Source organism: Pectinophora gossypiella, chromosome 25 (genome assembly GCF_024362695.1).
Source record: "Pectinophora gossypiella chromosome 25, ilPecGoss1.1, whole genome shotgun sequence".
NCBI classification, from domain to species: Eukaryota; Metazoa; Arthropoda; class Insecta; order Lepidoptera; family Gelechiidae; genus Pectinophora; species Pectinophora gossypiella.
This window is the reverse complement of record NC_065428.1, coordinates 191,001-214,862: the sequence shown is the minus strand read 5'-3', so window position 1 is coordinate 214,862 and position 23,862 is coordinate 191,001. Positions and strand designations below refer to the sequence as shown.

The window sequence follows — 23,862 nt, the reverse complement described above, 5'->3', positions numbered from 1 at the left end:
GATGTAAGATGTTCCATCGTTTGGGGAACAGTGCCGCACTTGCACTTTAAGTCCGAGCCATCAGAGAAACACCACCTGAACAAATTGTCCTTAAAAGATGGTAACGAGAAGAAATATCTGTTGGATAACGATGAATGATAACGAAAAAGATTTATGAAATAAGTGGTAGAGGTGGAAGACGAAGGCTTAGGCGTACATACCGCGATCAGATCCAGGATATTGTTATAAATAAAGCTCAAGTGAAGAGGACTCCAAACTGGCGAGCATACATTAGGTTTCAATTAAAGTGGAAGAAAAAGTAATGTCAGTATCTTAATAAATGGATTCTGTGGTCTCTACCTACTGCAATCGGAAATAGGCACGATCTTAGTATGTAATGTTCGATTATGATTACGACGTTTAATCTACACGCAGGTATACCATCAACACTAATTTAAGAGTTACGCTATTGTCGGTATAGCATTCTCTATGCTACTTTTTTTACGGAAAAATAGGACAGTGGTTTCTCTCTTGCCTTCCGCCGCGCAGTACTCTATCTGATGCTAGTGGGATGGCGCCCAGAGTAGTCTATTTCAAAGCCGTGCTAGGACTCCTGCCTCCTCTGAATAGTACTGACAGTTACTGCTGCCCTCTGTCAGATTCCAGGTTACAGTCCCTGTGCCTTGCCCCTTTCCACCACCACACCAACCAAAACCACAAGTACACCAAACACACTGGTGAGATATTTATTTCTCATTTCCATTACATTAGTCTAATTCGCATAATGTCTGTTTCACACCATTCACGTCTCATAATACTATCGTTGTCTTCCTTGCACGCACTTTGTTGTATACGTCTGTCTCGCTCAGGTAATTATGTGTTATGGGATGTATTATTGGCTGCGGAATGTCTCGACATTGCTCGTATAGTAACCACAGTCGTTACGGTATATCGTTTTATGGTATTTGCATATTAACTCTCATACGCGAACAGCCTCCGTGTTGTAGTGGTTAAAGGCCTTTAATGGGTGATTTCCGAGATAAAAACTATCCTTTGCTCTTCCCTGGGTCTCATGCTATCGCCATACCAAGGTCCATGTGAATCAGTTTAGTATTTAAGCGTCAAAAGGGAACAGACAAACTGACAAGCAGAGTTACTTTCTCATTTGTAATACTTTTAGTATAGATAGATGCACTCGCAATATTCGAATCTGCTACCTTAGAATGCAAACCAACCGTTTTTCTACTGCATCCATTCCGCATCATTATCCCGTTTTCCGGAATTATGTTACTTTTTCGTACAAACAGGTTGTTCAGCTAGCAATGTCCTTACTAAACAATGGACAGTCTCACAAAGTGATTTCGACAATGTCCCTATCGGGAATCGAACCCTGACCTCCAAATCATGACCCCGACGCTCTAACTTCTAAACCATGGCGGCTGTCCCTGAAACGTAACCGTTATATTCAGAAAATTTCCTGCCTCAATCTGTAAAGCTCTTTAAAATGAATGTTTCGTTCTACCATACGCTAATGTCTCATGATTACCTTCCACCAAAATTGAGGGGGTTGGGGGCAAGAGTGGGGGGAACAGGGAGTGGGGTATACTACAGATCTAAAACAACCGTACAATGGGAATTATTATACTCATAGCGGTTTAATAGAAAATAAAGAAAGGCAGTAGAAGCCACACAAAACAAAGTACGTTCAAAGAGGTTTTATTTTGGTGAGGAATCTTCGAAAGGAATTTCATAAAGCCACCATAATAATTATAACAACATAAGCTTACGACTCTATCCCAATTGGTGTAGTCACAGGAACATCCATCGCAAGTTGAACTAAGTACCCACACTTCACCGTGCTTTCTACCATACAAAAATTCTATTATTTATTCGGACAACATAACATTAAGTTTAGTAACAAAAATATTCACACTAAGTTAGTTTACAAAATTAGGTGGTTAATATTCGGATTTAAATCCGCCCACCATCCGAATAAGGTGGCACAATAAGGGTGAGTTGTATTTATCGGCGATCGCGATCAGGATACTGTTAGAGTTGCCGCGAATTCGTTCCAACAGTGAAGCAACCCGCTTACACAAGATTTCACGGAAACCGTCCACTCGTGCTTCCGCGAATACTCCAGATGCGCTGCAGTATCGCGGCAAAGCTATCAAAACCCAGAAGGCGTTACAGATTATCTGATTTGTTTTGTGTTACCGTATTTTGGTTTTCATTAAGAGTTGGCTCGACCATTATTCGTAGCCGGCGTATCGCCGTCTCGCTCACCACCTGTCACGTTGGTCTGACAGAAAGCGGTGTTAGCGGTGTCTTGTACTAGTACAAGTGCGTCCACAGTTATGTACCAACATTCTCATTTATGTATCTAGATACTGAAAGAAATCGATGGACCATATACACTGGAGTGGGAGTCCCCCGACTGGGAACAGCTGAACAGCAGACATGAATTTATTTTGCATAGATTATGCTATAGTTAGAATACTTAGAATCGTTTTGTGTGTATCTTTGGAAGAGAGAAGTTTATACAGCTTGGTGCTTTGAGCGGGTAAATCGAACACGCGATACATCTACCCCTATAGACACAATAAAATTGAAATAAAGGAAAGCCTCACACCAAAACAAGACCTTAAAAAAAGGCAAAAAAGGATGTTCGTCTAAATGATTACTCAGCACAAGTCGCGGTGTCTATGAGTGTCCATAAACACAAGCATCGTCAAACGCGTTTGGTCGATAAGTGGGTTGTCTCCTGAAACTAACCTTAACACTTTCAAGGACACCACGATTCACCTTATTTGACCTTTGACACATAATAATGACATTTGGAATCGGCGTTCCATTTTTGAAAGTGTTCATTTAGTCGCGGGCGGTAAACCCCAAAATAGGAACAGAATAGTTGAGTATTTTAATATGATTTGAATTAAGAAAAGTTCGTAAACGGGCAGAACGTTCATTTCGATTGAAGATTCAACCAATAAGGTTGGCATCACCGTTACAAGCTTTCACCAAAGTCCACTATGCACTAGTACTTACTTACCTAACTACATTTTACATACTCTTACATTCCAAACACAAGTTCTCGTTTATTTGGTAGGCAGAAATCATAGAATTTACCTTACCCTATGGTCATTTCGACAAACATCCGTCTTGCTTTTTTGTAATTGTTTTAGTGGAAATTTGATATGATGTTGTTCTCTTTTTTTGTGTGTGGCGTCCTTTTATAATAAACTTTTTCTATTCTATTCTATTTTAATTCGACTTACCACAATCTAGACACTCCACTAACGCTTTTTCCATTCACCTAAACTTGACAAGATTTGACAGGTTCGATTTTTACAGTAATGACTTTCCATCCCGCGAAGGGAAAACCAGCTCAATACAGGTTAGGTCACATACCTCCGAACCGCATTTTTCGGGTATGTGAGTTTCCTCACGATGTTTTCCTTCACCGCTGTACACGTGATATTCATTTGTGTTCCAATCATAAATTCGATTACAAATTCGAAAATCATTGACTTAGGCCCGTGCTGAGATTCGAACCTGCGACCTCACAATGAGAGTCCAGCGTTCAACTGGGGCCACGGCTCTCCATACGCTTACGCTCTTCCAATATTCTCATCAATACATACTCGCTTTCCGGCTTACCTAAGTTAGTAAGGTAAGACTGTCGGTACTTACCGAAAGTTACCCCCCACTCGACACAACAGCAGGCTGGCTCATCCAAACCCGCACACGTAGTAACACCCTTCGCTCGAGCATGTGACATGCATCATCCGACAAAAACAGTCACAAGATTACGGCGTCTTTAGATCCTATCTGCCGGAGGGGGGGTAGGCACCCGGGGTGAAGAAGGGGGGCTGTGTCGACCCGTGTCGGAGGGACGCGAGCGGAATTTCAATATCGCAGCGAACACAGATTTCCAGATAGAACATGCAGAGGCGGATTTTAAGGGGATCCCGTTTTTTTAGGGTACACATACATAACATCACGCCTATTTCTTTTTTGGGGTAGGTAGTCTACGTTTTCGATTAAAGAAAAGGTTAACGTCGTGTCTTATAGGGAAGTCAAGGAATTGGCCTTTGATAGACTGGAATGGAAAATGCTACACCGACAAGAGCGTGGCTCTTAAATTTCAATATATATAATAGTCTACGTTAGGTGAGTCCACGGAATTCCAGTTAGATCCTGATACATCACTTTCGCTTCTCCATTCTCATTAAAGTCTTCATGCATGCTCGGCTGTGTAAAGTACTCTTGATCTGGCCTTTTTTTAAAACATCCTGGATCCGGTATGTACCCCTAGGCCTTCCTTTCCAGCCTTACCTTCTAACACCCGTATCAGAAATAATAAAGGTATAGTTCTTAACCTCTCATATGCCGAGATACCAGACACAATAGATTTTACATTGTGTCTGGTCGAGATCCGCGTTCCGGCGTTTAAGGGGTTAAATGATCAGAAGAGGAAAAAGAGTAGTCCAAGATGCTTATCATACATAACTAGTATTAGTTATGTCCGTGAGGACATAACTAATAATTTATACGGGCGATGGGCTGTTAACCAAGTCCAAGAAAACTGTAGTAACAGTTTAATAAAGATAATATTTTTTTTAATTCAACTTTGAACACGTTATCTTCATACAACTATTTTTATCAGTTTTGGTGTCTGCAGGCATGAAAGTTATCTAGAGTTATGTAATTTTTACTGATTTATTTGATTTATCTCTAATATTTCCGTATTTTCAAATGTATTTTCTTGAATCTATCTTCCACTCTACCTTTCATCTTGTCTTTAAAACATCTTTAAAATGGCATCAAGTATTCATTTGTTGTAAGCAATCTGTGCAAGCAACTACGGCGACATGTGGCCATGAGGCCCTGTAGCCCCGTGGACCCGTGGCCATGAGGCCATGAGGCCCAGTGGCCCCTGTGGTCCCACGGCACACCTGTCGGGTCGCGTCAATGTGTGCATTTATATCGCCGGATTAAGATAACGAGAACCTTCCAACGTGTTGCATAGTTTCTTTACGGACAGAGCCATCAGATTGCGGAATCTCAGGTACTTCCACTAAAGAATTCTAGGAGAACCTTTTCTGAATAGTTTTATAATGAAATTGTTAGATTAGAGCAATATTCTAACAATCGAAGGGTAGAAAAGAGGCAATAATAATTGCAGGTTAGATTAGAGATGATGCATACATAAACTCACGCCTATCTCTCACCGGCGGGGTAAGCAGAGTCTATGGAAATACATTCCATTTCGATCCAAGAACTTATTGCCCATCAGTTTAGGATCAGAAAACAAACTCTGAGATATAAAACGCTGTTCATCTAGACCGTCTGTTCTCCATCTATCACGGAGGCTAAGAATTATAAGTGGTTAAACTTGACGCTCAACTGCTTGCAGCGTAAGGCATGATATTCGTGGGACCAAACAGTTATTCTATCTTGTTTTATCGTCATTTCAGTTTTCAGCTAAATAGTGAATACTATTCAAGGCAAATCTACTATGTAGTTACATATTATGCAGTGGAACTTATAAGTAATCAAATACAACTTGCAACCACTGTTAATGTAGGGAGCACTGGTAATTTCAATAAAACCCCACACAAACAATTGAATGAACTGTATTACTTAGGATATTAAATTAAATTACAAGATCCAAACATTGAGACGCGTTGGCTTGCTCGCGCTAGAGATGTGACTGACCATAAATGTTAAACTATTAGGTATGTCCCATACAGTTAATACAAAGTCATAGAATAAGGAACTTACTTACCGCTCCCCACCAGCGGCAGAGCTAGGTTTACCTCACCTCCTCTCCGGTCTTACTTTAGTCTTCAATCGTATGGCGTCAGACGTCACACACACAGTTGCGCGTGTACGATAACGTCAATGTGCAGTGTCTGTGTAAAACGAGGTGTTTTGTATGAAGTTTCCGGGGTGTGACGAAGTCCTAAGATAGATATGATGAACCTTATAGTGATGAGGGGTCGACTTATCACCCAGAACTTGAGTGACACCCAGAGCGGTTGAGTCTCTAAATAGAGAAAACAAAAAAAATACGAGAAAATTCTCGTATTTAAGTTCATTTCTGTATTGTTTCCAAGACCAATTAAGTTAAACAGACAGCGAATCCAGATCCCTGAGTGTCGCTACCATGACTGACGTCCACAAGTTAGGACTACGACGGCCTTCTAGAAACGTCTACCGCTTAACGTGCCGAGCCATGGAACCATCTTACTTTTCGGACAATTAGGTAAACTTGCAATCATTTAAGCAAGCATGGGGCAAACTAACAAAGTGATTTTTTGAGGAGCATGTTTCATGAAACTTACAATGGTAAATTACAACAACTTTGGTGTTCGTTGCGTAACTAATACAAAATTTAGAACCTCTTTTCAGGGCGTCGTCTGAGAGGATAACATTTAAGAAACAAATAATTAACCATAGTGGGTCGATAGCGATAAGTTAATGAGGAAAATCGTTGACCACGCCGGCGGGGTCGGTATCGGGGTTCTGAAGTGTTTGTTGTCGCGAGCTGAGGCCGCCTGTATGGCTAGCGTAATGAGGCAAATGCTCTAACTATTATATCAAGGAGACTGTAAAGACTGTTTACGCTTTCCCGCACAATTACTATTATGTCCATCATTATACGAAAATATTCCACGGCTAAGGTAAATCATAATGCTAGTGGGGTCGGGAACATTCCTTCACGCCCACACGTCACTCGGCGATCAACAGGTGCTAATAAACAGGTAGAATAATAGCTTGTTTACGGCGGCGCGGTGTGACGGTGTTAGAACAGTGTTATGAATATGAATTCTCAGAGTGCTTAAGGTTAATTCATGGACATTAATTTATGATTTTAAGTGACGTGTTTAAGTCTTGCAAACAGGCGTAATTCACGCCCGTAATTGCTATCGGGGTGGGCTGAGACATGAGCCAATTTACACATACTTACTACACCCTCACACACAATATTCTGTGTCTACACTTGGGACTGAAGTCCCAAGACGAATGTCACTTTCTTGAATGCCGTACGTTGTTAAAACGTCAAATAACTCTGTAACAACACTTATCTATATCTGTCAATATTTTTCGAGGTCTTCTCTCTAAAGTTAAATTTAATCGATAATATTGCAGGTTTCTCTTGATTGCTAATGAGGATATTACTCAAGTTTTTCTTCTTCTTTGCGAGTCGATGGCGATCGAAACTAAATTTTTGCTGACCAATAATTGGCCACGCTTACGGCATTTTTTACTCAAGTTAAAAACTCAATACCCAATTATTCTTTATCCAGTGGGTGTCATAGTTACACTTTAAATCGTCAATTATAAAAGCCATCTACGTTATAATAATTACTCCTTCATTTATCGCCACTTACATACTTTTATTCCGCTTTTTACAACACTGAGCGACACAACGAGTTCTATTCAAATCTCATTGCAAAAAAATACATTTGCAAAACCTACCTCTATAAAAACTTAGCTAACGAACGAATATCACTTCTCTACATAAAGCAATTCAGATTTTTTATGTATGTGTAATTGAATTCAATCCGCCATTTTGTGAGCAAGCGGCGAAACAAAATGGCGCAGATTTATTTAACTCCCGCTCTTTGCGCCGGTTACATTCAACATGCAAATACTGGGAAATTCGCGATAAAATATAATTTTTGTTTTCTAACTTGCAAATGGAAGTTTGCTTTAACTTTGGCTTTTAATTTGGACGCGCGTGAGTTTTTTGATGTCAAAGACAATTTGTAATTAAATGTTGAAATGTTAGATGTAAATGTCGATTTAGAAAATTGGACTCGGTGAAATGTGCGAATTATTCTTTTGTGGCGTTTTCCTTGTAAGTATTTAAGGATAATGGTTGTCAGATAGGGGTTGGTTGTGGAATCGTTTCTTGGAATGTTCTTGTGTCAATAGAATTAATATTTCGATGGGCTCATCCTTTATGGCAACAATAGATTATTATTTTAAATGATTATTAAGTATATATTATCATATATTATTAAAGTAAATGACTATGTGGTTTTTTGTGATGTTTTTCGCGCGGTGGTTTCTGATCTAAGCAGTTATACATATTGAGCGATACCTATTAAGTATGGCGGTGCGTACGACACAGCATAAATAACTTAGTTATTAAGTTATATTATAAGTTCTCTTCTCATGTAAGTGACTGTATGTCTTTTTTTGGAATAAAGTATCTTTAAACCGATTATTGGTTAAGTGGAATTTAAAAAAGCAATCGCTTAAATAACAGAATTTCATCCGTAGTTGTTGTATTTTGTGATCACTGTGGTCTTGTGGTTCATCGGTTCGGTCCTCAAACGGGGAGCGGCGGGTCGGATCCCGGTACCGGACTTGGTCCATTGGTTATTTTTTTATCTTAAGTGCAATTTTCACTAACAAAGTTGACTCGTCCATTATAGACGGCGATAACACCGCGTATCTACGTTGGTCTAACAGAAAGCTCCGTCGGGTGTGAGTAGATACTCAGTTCATACATACATACATAAACTCACGCCTATTTCCCACCGGGGTAAGCAGAGACTATATAATTCCATTTGCTTCGATCCTGACACACTTCTCTTGCTTCCTCCACATTCATCAATCGCTTCATACACGCACGCCGGTTCAGAGTAGATCGTACTATACCTTTTCTAAGGATATCTCCAATTTGGTCATCGTAAGTCCTTCTCGGACTCAGTACTCAGTTCATGTTGCGATGAATGTACCTCTGACTACCCCAATTGGGATATAGTAGTGAGCTTATGTTATGTCGTTGTCTTCTCACCGCGGGGAACGTCAATTCTTGGGTACATGATATTGCTCATGAGTGTATGTACATTTATGTCTATTGAGAGCCAATGCAACATAACGAGTCATCATCATCATTGGCCTTTACATCTTTATCAGATGATTCAAACAGCGTTTCTGTGGCAGCTTTTAAAATGGCTGTAAAGTCCGATGCGAGAGCGACAGTAGCGGCCGCACGACTGGCATTGTAGTTGAGGGTTATTAATTGGTACACCCTCCCAAGTGGAACAGCCTCCGTGGTCTAGTGGTTAGAGCGTTAGGCTCACGATCTGGAGGTCCGGGTTCGATTCCCGATGGGGACATTGTCGAAATCACTTTGTGAGACTGTCCTTTGTTTGGTAAGGACTTTTCAGGCTTGAATCACCTGATTGTCCGAAAAAGTAAGATGATTCCGTGCTTCGGAGGGCACGTTAAGCCGTCGGTCCCGGCTATTAGCCGTAAAAACACCTCCACCAACCCGCAGTGGAGCAGCGTGGTGGAGTATGCTCCATACCCCCTCCCTGGAGGCCTGGAGGCCTGTACCCCGGGAGGCCTGTGCCCAGCAGTGGGACGTATATAGGCAGTTTATGTATGTTATGTAAGTGGTACAGGTGGTAAATCGGCCCTTTTTTTGTGTCAGCATAACGAGTAGGTACGTATAAATTCTCTACTATCTCTATATCTGTTGCAACAAAACTTGAGTACTTAACTTGTGTCAATGCGTACAGGACTTACCCTCGCAATTGCCATTAATTGGATTAGCGATTAACAGCCGAGCATCGATCTCCGCGTTGCTGTTCGTCGTTTACTCACAAATTATATTTGCTTGGTAATAACTTTGCCCTTTGAACACCGTTATCCAAAGTTACCAAGTTTACCTCTTAATCATCGACGATACAACCTCTAGATCCCCAATAACTGAAGAAGGGTTTCTGTCAATACATCTGACTAATAGATTAGATACCTCTTAACAACGTTCGACCAATTACGATCACTTCCGTAACCTCTTGACAGTCTTGAAGGTTCCGATCAGAATGCGGTGGCCTTGTCCCTTTTAACTCAGCTAGGTGACTGAATGAATAATATGCGAGAATCCAAACATGAGGCGTCTATTTGGTTGTACCGTCGATTCTTTTAGCTGACTCGCTAATTACAAACCTTCAGCGTCTGTAAGCAAAGTTAATTCTTCGATGTAGTTACTTGTTCCACGTTGAGGTACCCACAGTTTTCTTTGAGAAATGGTAAATACGTAGCATTGAATGGAACATTTTATTAAATTTACTCAACATTTTCATTCATGTGTTAGTAAGATAGAGACACAGAAAAAATAATTATTTTTGAAGTAAGGTCTCAATAATGTAGGTCGTTTTCTAAATTGTAAATTACAGCTAAACATATAATATGGGAAAGATAGGGTTGTTTCGGATACTCCTAGGAGTTCTTTGAACTTCGGCTAGTCACTCTTTTTGGGATAGTTGGTCTTTCTTAGAAGTCCAACTGGATGTGTCTTCTCCACCGGCGATATATATTCTTGGTAGTGTGAGTCTCAATGCTTCAACAAGAAGAAAGATAAAAAAACAATAAGGAAACGAAGAAGAAACAAGAAGAAAGAGGAGAAGAGAAGTGTTGGTGCCCTTACTTCCGGCGTTTTGATAAATACCTACCCCTAATGTACGACTATTCATTGAACGCTGTCGTAAGCGTCAATAAGGTTCCATTGAAGCTCCTTCCTTTAAAGAGAAATGGGAATATTTGTAAAGCAATGGCAGTTTATTTGAAGGCTCCGCTTTATTCGACGACGGAGAGTTGAGATCGGCGTTCCGTTGTAAACGTTGTAAATAAAGATGAATTTCATTTAGTCGCCATATCCGCGGGATATCTGTTCGTTCAGAGCGTTAATGCTGTGTACTAATAGGTACATGTTCGTATATGATGTATAATGTCATGGACAGAAATGACAGGTTGTTTTTTAGCAAATCATAGTGGTGTCCACCCATTAGTACACACTTCAGGACCCCGATACCGACCCCGCCGGCGTGGTCGACGATTTCCCTCAATCAGCGCTTATCGCTATGATTAATTCTTTCAAATATTTTTCCTCTCAGACGACGCCCTGAGCCGAGGTTCGCGCCCAACTAGGCACCCTCAGGCCTGTTGCCTTAAAGGTTGTACCGGGTGAGAGCCTTCAGCGCTCCCCATTTGTTCGGCCAAGTAGTTAATGCCATCTGCGGAAAATCTACAAAAAGTCACGTCAAAAAAAAAAAAAACAAAAAAAGCCGTTAATACAGTCGATACTCTAACATAAAACAAGTAACCACATACCCTAACAGTGATCTAAACCTGTATATTTATGTTAGTAAATTGACTGTACGGGCGAAAAGTAATACCTGTGTATTGTTTAGTCTTTAAACTTGACTGGTCTTGTAATCTCTCTCTCTTTTGTCCCCAGGCTTCACCCCCTCCCTGGGATCAGAGTGGTCGTCCCCTCGCTCCCCCCCACCGGCCCCCGCGGACGCGGCGGAGCTAGTCCGCGACGGCCCGCTCTACCCTCCCCTCCCGTCCGACCTCGATCTCGACCCTTACCCCGACCTCGACCCCGACAACGACCTCGAGACTAGCATCGAAACAAGCAATATCCTGGTGACTCCAAGAGACAGAACTGAGACTGAACATGAAACGAACGTACAAACTGAAGCTGAGGATAGGATGAAGAGGAGTAGTGGGCAGGAGTGGGAGAAGAATTCTAAGGTAAGACCATATCTTTGCTCATAACATCATAAAAGAAGGAATAGGGAAATAATAAGTCTTTCCTTGGTTTGTCTGCCTCTTTCGCATAGGTCTTTGCCTTTTTACACAACTTTAAAGAGAGATAGGGGTAATCCTATGTGTATATAACCCTCATAGCAACCCGCGACCCGCCGTGTGAAGACAGGCGACACAATCCTGAACATCCGCGGCGCCGTCCGCGACGCAATCGGTGACGCAGGCGCCGCGCCCGGCCCGCGCGCCTCCTCCAGACTGGATACATTCGTGATACGACCCGCCGCTGCACATAGACTGCCTGCGCATGACCAGCCAAGAGCTATGCCTACTACCAGCCAGGTACTTGGGAGTTTAATTTATTATCCCTTGCAAATGGACACATTGCTAACACCGTGCCAAGGTTTTCCTTGCAGCTTTTTTTCCTCGGCTATTACAGGTTGTGAGAAGCTGCAGTAGTTTAAGGCGAGTGAGACGTTCGTTATGTAAAGTATAAATCCAACTGAATAAAGATGTTTTTAATTTGTACAAAATTATTAAACGCCTCCGTATTGGTACCATACCTCTTGTGTCTTCCCAAATATGGAAACTATCATCACCAGGAGGTAAATAAACAAAACTAAGAACGATCTTCCAAGTTTGTGACACTGATCTCTGACTCTTGACGCAATAAACTTTTTACTCCAGTTTTGTCTACGAGTATTTTAGAAAGTTCTCAACTTTAGAAATCCTTTCAAGGGTTTGAGTTATCGTCGTATGTATCAATTGTTTTGTTGACGCAGGTGCCCAAGAACGAGCGTGAATTGCTCGTGGAGGCCCACTCTCGCGCGCGGATCCCGTGCGACCTAAACAATGTCACCAACCTGCGCTGGTACAAGGATAATGAGGTCAGTAATCTACATTCCGGACAAGTGGTGAACGTCTATCGTTGACAAACCCAGAACCATTCCTAATGATGTCGTTTTCACAGTGGCCAGCGAAGGCGACTTTTTAAATCTTTTGTGATAGAGCCCATGTCATAGACTCTGTGTCACTCGCAAAGCCGAACTTCGAGTTGAAGATGCGATCTTACGAGGAGCAGCAATAGAATCATTAAATATATGGCAAATAAATTGATTTAATTTGATCGGAAAAAGTAGGCTATTTACTTGCTTCGAATGGTGGAGTGCTGGTCGATGTACTAATTAGACATATGTGTAAAATTTGAGTTTTCATTTTCATTATTACTCAACGATACTAAACTTGTCTTAACAGGTTCGGGGACAGTACATCCACACTGAAAGTATTCTCATTCTCATAGTTACCCGTGGTCTGTGTCTTTGAATGACATAACCCACAAATTGTACTCTACATCTCTCCACCAGCAAATCAACGCACCGTCTTCGTCAAGCGGCGGCGAGGCGATGTGGCGTGAAGCTGACGCAATTGTGATTGCAAGAGCGACGCGCGCTGACGCCGCCGTGTGGCGGTGCGCCGGTGTTGACCGTGCCGGCAAAACGGAGTCTGGGAAACCCACGAGGCTGCTCATATATGGTAACAAGAAGCTTAAACTTTTGTACGGTGAAATACACAGTAGCATCTGTAAAAGCCGGAACTTTTTTTTATATATAATATTATAGGCTTGCTGATGATGTGTTCTAGGGTGATGCACACTTACCTAGTAAATGCAATAAAGGACATGATTCTAAACATAGTAATATTGGAATTGATATTGATGATTTATATAATTATGATTATAACACTATTGACAGTGATGATATAAATAATTGTGATGAGAATGTTGAGAGTGACAATTTAGATAATGTTAGTAATAACATAGTTGATAGAGCTTATTCAGTTAATTACGATGAAGTCACTGGTGACAGGAGTGATATAAATAATGATGATGATAACAATATTGAGAGTGACAATTTAGATAGTAATGATGTTGTTTTCCCCTGTAGAGGCGGTGCGGTCTGTGTACCTAGCGGTGGACGGGCGGCGGCTGGACGCGGGCAACACGTGGGTGCCCGTGCGGGACAAGACAGTCCTCGAGGTGCGCTGCGTCGCTGAAGGTGAGATATACATCTGTATGTGATATCGCGAAATCTAATGCGCGATACGCTTGGAATGGAAACAAATCATTTGTGATCGTAATCCTCAGTCATGATGGAATGATGACAAAGGAGAAGAATAAAGAAATAAATTAAACTGTCTTCAATTCGAGCTCCGAACCTTGTATCGAACGAATCTTTGTTAAGAACATGATTCCTTGAAAGATACTGCTTCTCTTTCCAGGCATGTTATAAATAGTGAATGTAGAATTAAATACGTTTAAGTGACCAAACATAAGTAACCACTTGCTTAAAAATGCATTCATTGTGTATGTATACTTATGTAACTGCATTGTCGGTTCCTACTCTATAACATGATGTATATTATGTAGATGATAGGCTGATAATCTACAACCGTACACAAATCATTGTCATAATCTATCTTCCGGAAATCCAGATCCGCAATCAAGCTGCCTTCATACAGACACCATATTGTAATTTGATATTTGTTGACATTACGCACATTCTTTTAGTAGTATTGTTTTTTTAGGTGATATAGCGAGTAAAATAAACGCGCCACCTATTGGTGCTAATCGCGCGCCAAATAAGCGTACTGTCCGCCCGCCCGCTCGCTACCGCTCGCCATAGTTTTGTTGTTAATTTGGTTTTCACTGATTTATTTTACACTATTCTTTATATTTTATAGTTTAACTTCTTGAGTAAATAACTAAACAGTGCAAAGTGTTTTTATTTGAAGGACGGCTATAGTGATTTGCTTCAAACTGATCTTGTCTTGATTTTCTATGACTGCTATTCTTGTGTGTGTGAATATTCTAAAAATCTCAACCTTTTTTTATTATTAACAGGTGGAGTGCCACCACCGGAGCTGACGTGGCGGCTGTTGGCTCTGGAGCCGGCGCTGGACCATCGACCTTATCTGAGGATACACCACACAAACTACTCTATAGGTGAGCAGGAGATAGAGAGCCAGAGGGAGATAAAATATTTATTCAACGACTTAGTGTTAGCCTGTTGGCAGAATTTGTGTAAGAGAGTGGTGGCACGGGCGTTGGCTGTCTTTTGCGTTTACAACGATCACAACGATTTAATTTCAACGAAAGTGCGATATCGTATGGCATGTCGATGTGATGATATGATTTTATGTTTTTTATTCATTTACTTTTAGAAGAAAATCACAGCGTAGAACGCAAACAAAACGGTATAAAATCATTACGCAGGCCCCTTACGTCGGAAGGACCCACAACGCATCGTGTTACCTCTTTTGGCTGGAGAAAGATTAGCAGAAGAAACTTTTCAACGACACTGATTTGAAATCCATCTTTACAACCATGATATTCACCCTGCAGAAGGTGTGGCCTCATCCCACGTGGTAGTAACAGCAGCGCGCGAGCTGCACAACGCGACACTACAGTGTGAGGCGCGTCAAAGGCGCCCCCCTCCCCCCGCCGCCACCGCGCCGCCCGCTGACGTCATGACGGCCAAGCTTGAGATACATGTCACTTGTGAGTTCCTAAACTTTCTGTGAAACTGATAAGTCCTCGGTGTTAGATACAGTTGGTGCACTTATAAACAGACTTATTTTAGTGGTTACTTGAAAAGAAAATCCAAAAAATCTGATTCGGACGGGATTTGTATCCAGCTTTTATCAAGGCGGAACGCCCGAAGATGACGAGGACGAGGGAAGTGGGTAATTATATTGGAACAGTAGTATATTCAGAACAATATATGTATTTATGTACAAACCAGAGTTCATGTTTTGTTTGGATACTTGTTGTAAGCAATTGACATCCTTAATTACCACATGAGTGCAACTAAGGAAATTGGAACTTCCTTCGAGAATAGAAGCACTTGCGTGATTGCAATTGTATGGAGCATATTGACCACGCTGCTATTTATTTGACTGGTTGTTGTATCCTGCCAGATCCGCCGTCGTTTGTGATCTCTCGCTGGCCGGGTTTTGGCATCTCGCTGTCGGCGGGCGGCGCGGCGGCGCTACGCTGCGACGTCGACGCCAACCCGCCGGCGCGAGCCTGGTGGCTGAGAGACGACGCTCATACTAGCAGGTATCTATACCACCACTGTAGATAGTTACAAAATATAACTAAAGACTGAAGAAGAAACTAAAGCACATAATAACGGGTTCTTACCGCGTTTAAATGGGGATATGAGACTCCCACAATGAAGAAGAAACTGTCTTTTGAAAGAACATTCTCTGGAGTGGAGTCGCATCGAGCAAATTTTAAGGCTTTTGTAGTTTAAGTGCGAGGCGATCAAGCTGGACATCTTTATTATGTTAGGATTTCTAGATAAAGGCGCTTACGTAATTGGACTACTTTTGATACCAAGTCCTAAAGTGGATAGGACTTATGACGTAACCGTACGCAGACTAACATCACAATGCTAACGTACGTTTTTCGTTTGAATGGCAGTGACCAGATTGGACTTCTTCATATTATATTGTGATTCAAATTCAAATTCAATGTATTTATTGCATTGCTACGGGTCAAGAAGGTCTAAAACAATATTACATACATCCACTGCAGCATACCAGTCTAGGTGTACAACTAAAGAACTTTAAAATTCTGGATTTGGATAGCCTCAAACGGCCTGAGTCGAGGTTTGCATCTGCATCCACCTGGGCACCTTTGTTTACCGGGTTGTTTACTGGCCAAGTTACCATACGAAGCTTTACAAGTCTATGCATCACGTCAATGGAAGCTTCATTCATCTCCCTCTCTCCTCGCAGCTCTCCGCCACCCCTCGAAGCAGGGGACGAGTCCCGCGGCTCGGCCACGCTGCGCTGGTCCGCACTGCGCACCACACACGCCGGCTGGTACCGCTGTCGCGCGACCTGGCTCGACACAGAGTACTCTTCTATAGGGTACTACCTCAACGTGCTGTGTAAGTAGCTTGCGTGCTGTTGACATGGTAGATTATGGTCTTGTGGTTCACCGACTTGCTTCTCTAAAGGGGAGCGTCGGTCACCTATCACGTGGGTCTAACAAAAAGTTCGGTGAGGTTTGGGCAATTAGTTCATCTTGCGATGGATGTGCCTCTGACTAGCAAATACTGATACCAAGATATAATATAGTCGTGAGTTTATATTACGTTACGGTTAAGAGTATTTGAATTCCCTGATATTCAACAGCGGCGGAGGAGGGCGTGGAGCCGGTAACAGAGGCGAGCTCGGAGGCAGAGGAGCCGCCCGACCATCAAAAAGTGGATGTACCACTTGGAGGAAATGTGCAGCTGCATTGTCCTAAAGGTAATCTTCCTTTTTGTCAATATGCGCTTTGTGATTCCGTGGTCAACCAACTTGTCTGTTTAACTAGATCTGCCGCTTCGACCTCGGGGACTGGACTTCTGCCAACGAGTTATTTATCTTAAGTGCCATTTGTAATCTTCAATTACGAATACAGTTAGCTGTCGATCATCACAGGTCATGTTGGTTCAATTTGAATTGTTTACCAGTATGTTCTGATGGTGCAGGTAGCGTGGGGTGCTGGTGGCGGCGAGTCGTCGGCAACAGCAGCGAGAGCTGGGCGCCGGCTGGCAGCCACCACGCGCACGGCGTGCTCGGTAAGTTCATTGATTACCATATCATCTACGACCTCCGTGGTCTAGTGGTTGAGCGTTGCGATCACGATCCGAAGGTCCCGGGTTCGATTCCCGATGGGGACATATCACAAAAATTACTTTGTGATCCCTAGTTTGGTTAGGACAGTACTGGCTGATCACCAGATTGTCCGAAAGTAAGATGATCGGTGCTTCGGCAGGCACGTTAAGCCGTTGGTTCCGGTTACTACTTACTGATGTAAGTGAGTAGTCGTTACACGAGCCATGTTAGGAGCCTTTGGCGGCTCAATAATAACCCTGACACCAGGGTTGATGAGGTTGGTATTCCACCTCACAACCCACACGATAAGAAGAAGACCATATCATCAACACGATAATCCTTGCGTCGTTGTCTTATACTAGCCACTCTACCCAGCTTGAATTACACGGACCTCGCGGCACTGGCTCTAGATGCTATGAGAGTGATATAGGTCTAAGGCAATCCCTAATTGCATCCCGGGCGAGTAAATCAAGCAATGTAAGCAAGTCAATGTATCATTTCATAATGAGTTGTCGGCTGGAATGATCTTGAAGTAACCGCACAACTCGTCAAAATCCTTTCTGACAGCTCTACGATCTTGATGAGAAATAATAGAATAGATGTCTAAACTCAAACAAGTTGAATAAGGAATCGACACTGTCTTTCTTTAGTGTTATATTTCTATATTTTCTAAAATATAGCGCTGTAAGATACTTAATAGATTGGTCCATTTTACAATGTTCTTTTGTACTATTAACTACATTGTATGGCAGGCATCAAGGACGCGTTGTACCAGGAGGGCGGCGAGTACCGCTGCGTCGGCGCACGCGCACCTGAGCTCGCACGACTTAGGGAGCTCAAGCGGGTCACATTGCGGGTCACCGGTGAGTGAACAATATAAACTACACCTTATGACGTAGGCATTAAGGATTCGCTGGACTAGCCACGCGCGCCTCAGCTCGGTTATGCTACGAGTTACTGGTGAGTAATTTGAAAAAAGTCTGCCAGATGCCAATTACTTTTAGATTGGACTGTCAATTGTCATCACGAGAGATGTGTCTCTATCGATTTTCTATTTTCTTTTCACCCACTCAGGAGCAGCAACAGCAACAGCCCTCAGCGCAGAGCCGTCAGGGTCAGGCTGGCGTCTGGAGTGCGGCGCCTGCGGCCGCGGCGTGCGCGCAGCCTGGCTGCAACCAGCGCCGGCGCCGGCTACTATCACACCAGCTGTGCTGAGACCAGACCTCGCGCAGCACTGTTGGAGGGCTGTACTCCATGTTACAGAACCACACGAGGTAGGTACTAAGAATGTCAATTGTAGAATAATATGTGTGCCAAATTATAACCATTCATAGAACGCCAAAATGATGTCAACTGTCTACAGTACCTCTATATCAATTTCAGTTTTATTTCCGAAAGCATTGGCAATTTATGTGTAGGTTTCTCTTTTTTTAATCCAGCCCAGACTCAGCAACCTTCTTCTTCTCGTAGGTATGGTGCATAGCAGTGACGTCATCTGGCGGCGCGGTGGCGGTGTTCCCCCCGCGCAGCCCCCCCTCCCCCGCGCCCGCCCCCCGCCACTCCGTGCGCGCGCTGCTCAATAACGCCGGGACTACTAATCCCGCTATACTACTCCTTATCTCCAACATACTCGTCTCCTGGACTCACGTAGGAACTGTCTGAAGGACAGATAATTTAAAACGTAAACAACGTAACGTCCCATAAACCCATTGTTGGACCTAATTGTGAAACTTTAGTTTCTATCACAATCAACCTACGATTTCGTTGGTAGACAACTTTTGGAAGTTCAAGCTAATCGGAGATTTCTGTGAGTTATGATAGAAACTGAGTTACACGAACATTCCCCTAGCGTCCCCTTGATAAATCAAAACGGGTATGGAGCACGTTGCTCCACTGCAGGTTAGTGGAGGTGAAGGACTGATACTGATAAGTAGTGTTCTGAAGTGAATCGGGGTGACAACAGCGTCTTTGAGTTGAGCTAATTTGTCGTCGATATTAATGTCGATGAGTTTTTTGATAGTACGGATAGTGTTGATGCAAGCAATAATTTCAGTATCAACAGTGTTGATACTATTGATAAGCTAGTTCAAAGCGTGAGTAATAGTATCGATACTTTTATCGAAGTTGGCCATATTAGTTCAAAGTCTTGACATTTTGGAAGGAAAGTAAATTGAATTAGTGCGAATTGTATTAACCATCAGATTAAGATAATAATTTTGATGATTAAATACGTCAAGGAAAGTTTGAATGTAAATGAATTCTACAACGAATTCTTTTCCAAATTTCAAATCTTGGAACTTTTGTAAGGAATTGTGATGCATTTAAAGAATGACATTATGTCAGATGATCTCCCTTGTAGAGTATTTTATTATTAGGATTATCGTACGTCCATCTACCGAGCGATATATCTAACCTAACTCTAGTCTTCGTAGTGTATTCTTGTACCTAACATACTTTGTTACCAACTAGTTCTATCTCTTCCAAGCCACTATCTATCTATCTATCTTTTCTGTGTTCTCCAAAACCTTCTTCTGTCCCCTTTTCTATTATCTCGGATATTTGAAACAGGAAAAAAATGTGCCAAATTGTTGATATTTTAAAATAGATTTTTCTTATATTATGGAGGAACTAAATTTAATTTTGGTTGGAATGTAAAATATAGTGCAATGTGAACACCAAATTGATGAAAATTTAGAATTTAAAGAAAATGAGATTTGTATGCATGTGCTAGTGTTAAAATATTCGTGGGAAGTTTATACCTGAGTCTGAATAATTAAATTATGGAGTCAAATATAGAATTTCCACGTCGATAAAATTAAGTCCATGCTAACAATCTATATTTTATATAGATGTCAAATTCTTAATAAATATAAAGTATAATACATTATGTATCATAGCTTAAATCGAATCATGTAAATTTCGATGTCAATTTTAGAGCTCGTAGTTCGAGCGTTTTGTACGGTAACGAGATGTTTGCTACCACAATTTTTGCAACAACTTTGTAGTGTAAGTGTAAATTTTTATCTGATGTTCGATGTTGAGATGTTGTTAGTTTTGTATTAGATTGTGTTTGTACGTTTGCTTTCCTGTCGCGTAATTCTCAAGGAGTTATTGTTGTTAAGAATTGTGATACCAGCGAGGCGCGGGCCGCGGCTGTTATAGCAACTTACATTATTGTCAATGAAGAGAATTTAACAGTTAGTTTAGTTAGGGTAGCGAGATGTATTTTTGTACCGTCTCAGATCACTGTCAATTGGGTGAGTTTATAAAATTATATTGTAAAAATGAGATTTCTTTGTACCTGGAGTTGAAAACGTAATGTTCCGTCCATCGCGGAGTTCGAAGTAGATAGTTAAGGAGCTACGTAGATCCCTCTCTTCCTCGACCTTGGATTCTGCTGCACTTGACAGATCATATTGTGGTACACTATCATCATCATCTTTTTATGAATGACGTTTACATTCCGTACAACCTGCCTTCCAAATCTCTATGTGTGCCTAGGTAACATTTGTATCTATATAAGTATGTATATCAGTCTTATGGCTCTTAAAGTAATAGTTATTATCTGCTTTGAGACAATTATGACCGTGTTTAATGAAAATGACCGAGACATTTTGTCTCTTTTGAATGTTTATGTGAGAAGTTTGTTACCTTTTCCATCGTGATGATCTGATCAAATATCAACAACCGTAATAGAGTAATCCAAGGCGACTAACTTTCCTCCTTCACTGGCGCATAGCGTAGACCTTTTCAAGTCTCACCACATTTCTGTAGATAAGGATTCTAGTAGAACGTCCTTTACCAGAATCTGGTGGTCAGGATGTATCCTGCCATCAGCTCTGGTATTAGTCGTGGTGGTGTAATTCATAGTATCAAAAGACAAAAGATTCTTAGACTCAGTTTCAGTTTGAGAGACGCTACGGGTCCTGATGTCGATAGGAGACACACCAGACAGATCGAAGAGGCCACGTAGTTTAAAGTTTTACATACCTCAAGCTCAAAACAAAGTCAGCATAATATGATCCAACATACATTTATCGCAAGATGAACTAAGTACCCACGCATCATTGAGCTTTGCGTTAGACCAACATGACAGGTGGTGAGCCGTCATCATTTTCTATCACATCCACAGATGGAATAATAGCACCACACATTTAAACCGTCTGTAAGAACGATACCTGTATTATACCACCATGTTGCCTATCGCCTCTCTTCACCCCCCGCAGTAGTCCCCGCGCCCCGCGCCTCTTCTCTTATTTAGACAACCAGAGGACACTCACCAGACAATATCATCTTCATCATCACCAGAATATGTGACATTGCTTTCCTTATATGTGGCAAACTTATACCAATATGAATTGCAAAAGGCTTCGGTAACTCGGTTTTATACTAATAAACTTGGTTTGATTTGAATCTAGAACTCATTTGATTCCTCGAATCAGTCAATTGATAATTAACACTAATTATCAAAAGGAAATATACTGACACTGGTTGCAGCTCCTGACACGTCACTTATTCACACAACAAAACTGCTTATAGTCTAGTGGACTGATCGTCGATCGAGCAACGATCTAGTCAACGCAGTTCTATAGAAATCAACACAATGCAACCAATACAATACTACAATAATTATGCTCTGATCAAGACCCCGCCAGCGTGGTCGACGATTCAGCGCGATTCGTTATCGGCCAGGGTCGATTAAATATAGTCAATATTCAATATTCTTTATTTGCATACTCTGAGTCTTCTCAGATGACGCCCTGAGCCAAGGTCTACGCTCAACTGGAGTACTTTCAGCTCTGTTGTCTCAAGTGTTGAACCGGGTGAGGGGCCTCAGCGCTCCTCAGCAGCAAAAATAAGTCACGTCAAAAAAAAATGCTCCGTTTGCCATGATTACATTCAAAATTGGAAATTCAGAATCGTTCAAAATAGAGTCTTAACAATTTCTCGATATTGTCTGGTCAGTGTACTCTACCCCATTGTATTAAAGTTTTAAATCATTTGTAAGTTAGCGTCCATTGCCGACTGAAGTCGGTCGGTGCCAATAGATCATATTATGATATATATATATATTTACATTGATTATATACATTATTGTTTACTTTGATATTCAATGTACAGATCCATATATCCATTGCAGTGTGTTTATGGAAACTCGTATACCGGATAAATAAACGATATGAAAAAACATCTTGTTATTTCATTTCTATACTTTGTGATGTAAGGCTTGGTTCACCTTTTGCTGATAAACTCTCTAATAATCTCTCTCTCTCTTTATTTAAGTGCTGCGCTCTTGTCGGTGGAGTAATCGCCATTCCTCTCTTCTTCCCGCCAAATCCTTCACCTCCCGATATGATACGACCTGCACCTTCTCTTTTTTTTCTCTAATAATCTACTTGACGAATATTTTTCTTTAATAACGATCTGATTTTCAGCCCTTTAAGGACATCAGTATTATAATCAACCACTTGCTCTTAGGGCGCTATCTCACAAGGTCACAAAATATATACAAGTGTATAAACGCTATTACCAGCAGGCTTTGTATATCGGCGGTTTTATCAATAGACGCAGCGAACGCTATCTACGTAGATATAATTCGCGCCGCGTGTGTCGTGAGGGCTGTGCAGCGAGGGTTGGTGTCTAACCCTCGCTGCACTGTTGCGCAACCACCAGGAGTCAACTGCATACATTTTGTTGGTAGCGCCACCGTAGTGTCCTACTGAAATATGCCCTAGCAGTGCCCTTATAAACTGGATCCAAATGTTACTTCACTGACTACATAACATAAGCTTTATATCCTAATTGGGGAAGTCGGAGGCACATCCACCGCAAGATGAACTAAGTACCCACACCTCACCGAGCTTTCTGATGGACCATAAGTAAATTATTTATTAGTGCAGTGCAAATGTTTATAATAGATTATATTTACATCCTTCGTTGTAAAGAAGTCATCGGAGTGGAGTGGTGGAGTGGATTTGTGGAGGAAGCAAGAGAAGTGTGTCAGGATCGAAGCAAATGAAATTCTATAGTCTCTGCTTACCCCGGTGGGAAATAAGCGTGAGTTTATGTATGTATGTATGTATATTTACATCCGTAGGGCGTACAGGGGAACATAGCTGTGGTCAGTTGTGAACAATGTGTAGTGAGGCGAGATACACACAAACACACACGCACACATGCACGCACGCGCACACACACACACACACACACACACACAGGCACAGATACGCGTTTGTAAAAACTTCTTTTGTTTATCTTTTGTTGAGATTATTGTAAATTTAACTGTATTGCGTTGGAAGAGCGAGGCATTCCCAACACAAGTGTCTTCGAATACTTTTGGGGAAGCTTCATTAATTGATGTAAAAGATTTATAGAAATAAAACTGTTTTTATTTTTTTTATCGAATGAAGATTCACTGCTTCGTCTCTGAAGCCATAAGTAGCATGATCTCAAAATAGAACTGAAATTATAATCTTGGCTTCAAAATCAATCATCTTAGAACTTCAATCAATAAGTTGCCGTTTGAAGACTGGTCACTCTGCTGGCCTCGATAGATTTGTTTGTCTTTAAAAACCAATCTGCCAACTATTGTGAGGTTTAGTACGATATAAGAAAGATTCATGAATGTGGAGG

The 23,862-nt window shown here is 41.6% G+C and overlaps 1 protein-coding gene across 1 annotated transcript in view; it reads left to right on the top strand.

Annotated features, from left to right (window-relative positions):
* Positions 1 to 18,891, top strand: part of LOC126377986 (uncharacterized) — a 99,987-nt gene extending 81,096 nt beyond the window's left edge. The window contains exons 3-16 of the mRNA XM_050026005.1: positions 11,249 to 11,547; positions 11,704 to 11,901; positions 12,342 to 12,446; positions 12,924 to 13,092; positions 13,503 to 13,613; positions 14,459 to 14,560; positions 14,960 to 15,115; positions 15,535 to 15,676; positions 16,360 to 16,514; positions 16,762 to 16,878; positions 17,103 to 17,192; positions 17,982 to 18,092; positions 18,304 to 18,503; positions 18,700 to 18,891. Of these exons, the coding sequence (XP_049881962.1) occupies positions 11,249 to 11,547; positions 11,704 to 11,901; positions 12,342 to 12,446; positions 12,924 to 13,092; positions 13,503 to 13,613; positions 14,459 to 14,560; positions 14,960 to 15,115; positions 15,535 to 15,676; positions 16,360 to 16,514; positions 16,762 to 16,878; positions 17,103 to 17,192; positions 17,982 to 18,092; positions 18,304 to 18,503; positions 18,700 to 18,891 (2,147 nt within the window). The remainder of the gene's footprint in view (positions 1 to 11,248; positions 11,548 to 11,703; positions 11,902 to 12,341; positions 12,447 to 12,923; positions 13,093 to 13,502; positions 13,614 to 14,458; positions 14,561 to 14,959; positions 15,116 to 15,534; positions 15,677 to 16,359; positions 16,515 to 16,761; positions 16,879 to 17,102; positions 17,193 to 17,981; positions 18,093 to 18,303; positions 18,504 to 18,699) is intronic.
* The last annotated feature ends 4,971 nt before the right edge of the window (positions 18,892 to 23,862 follow it).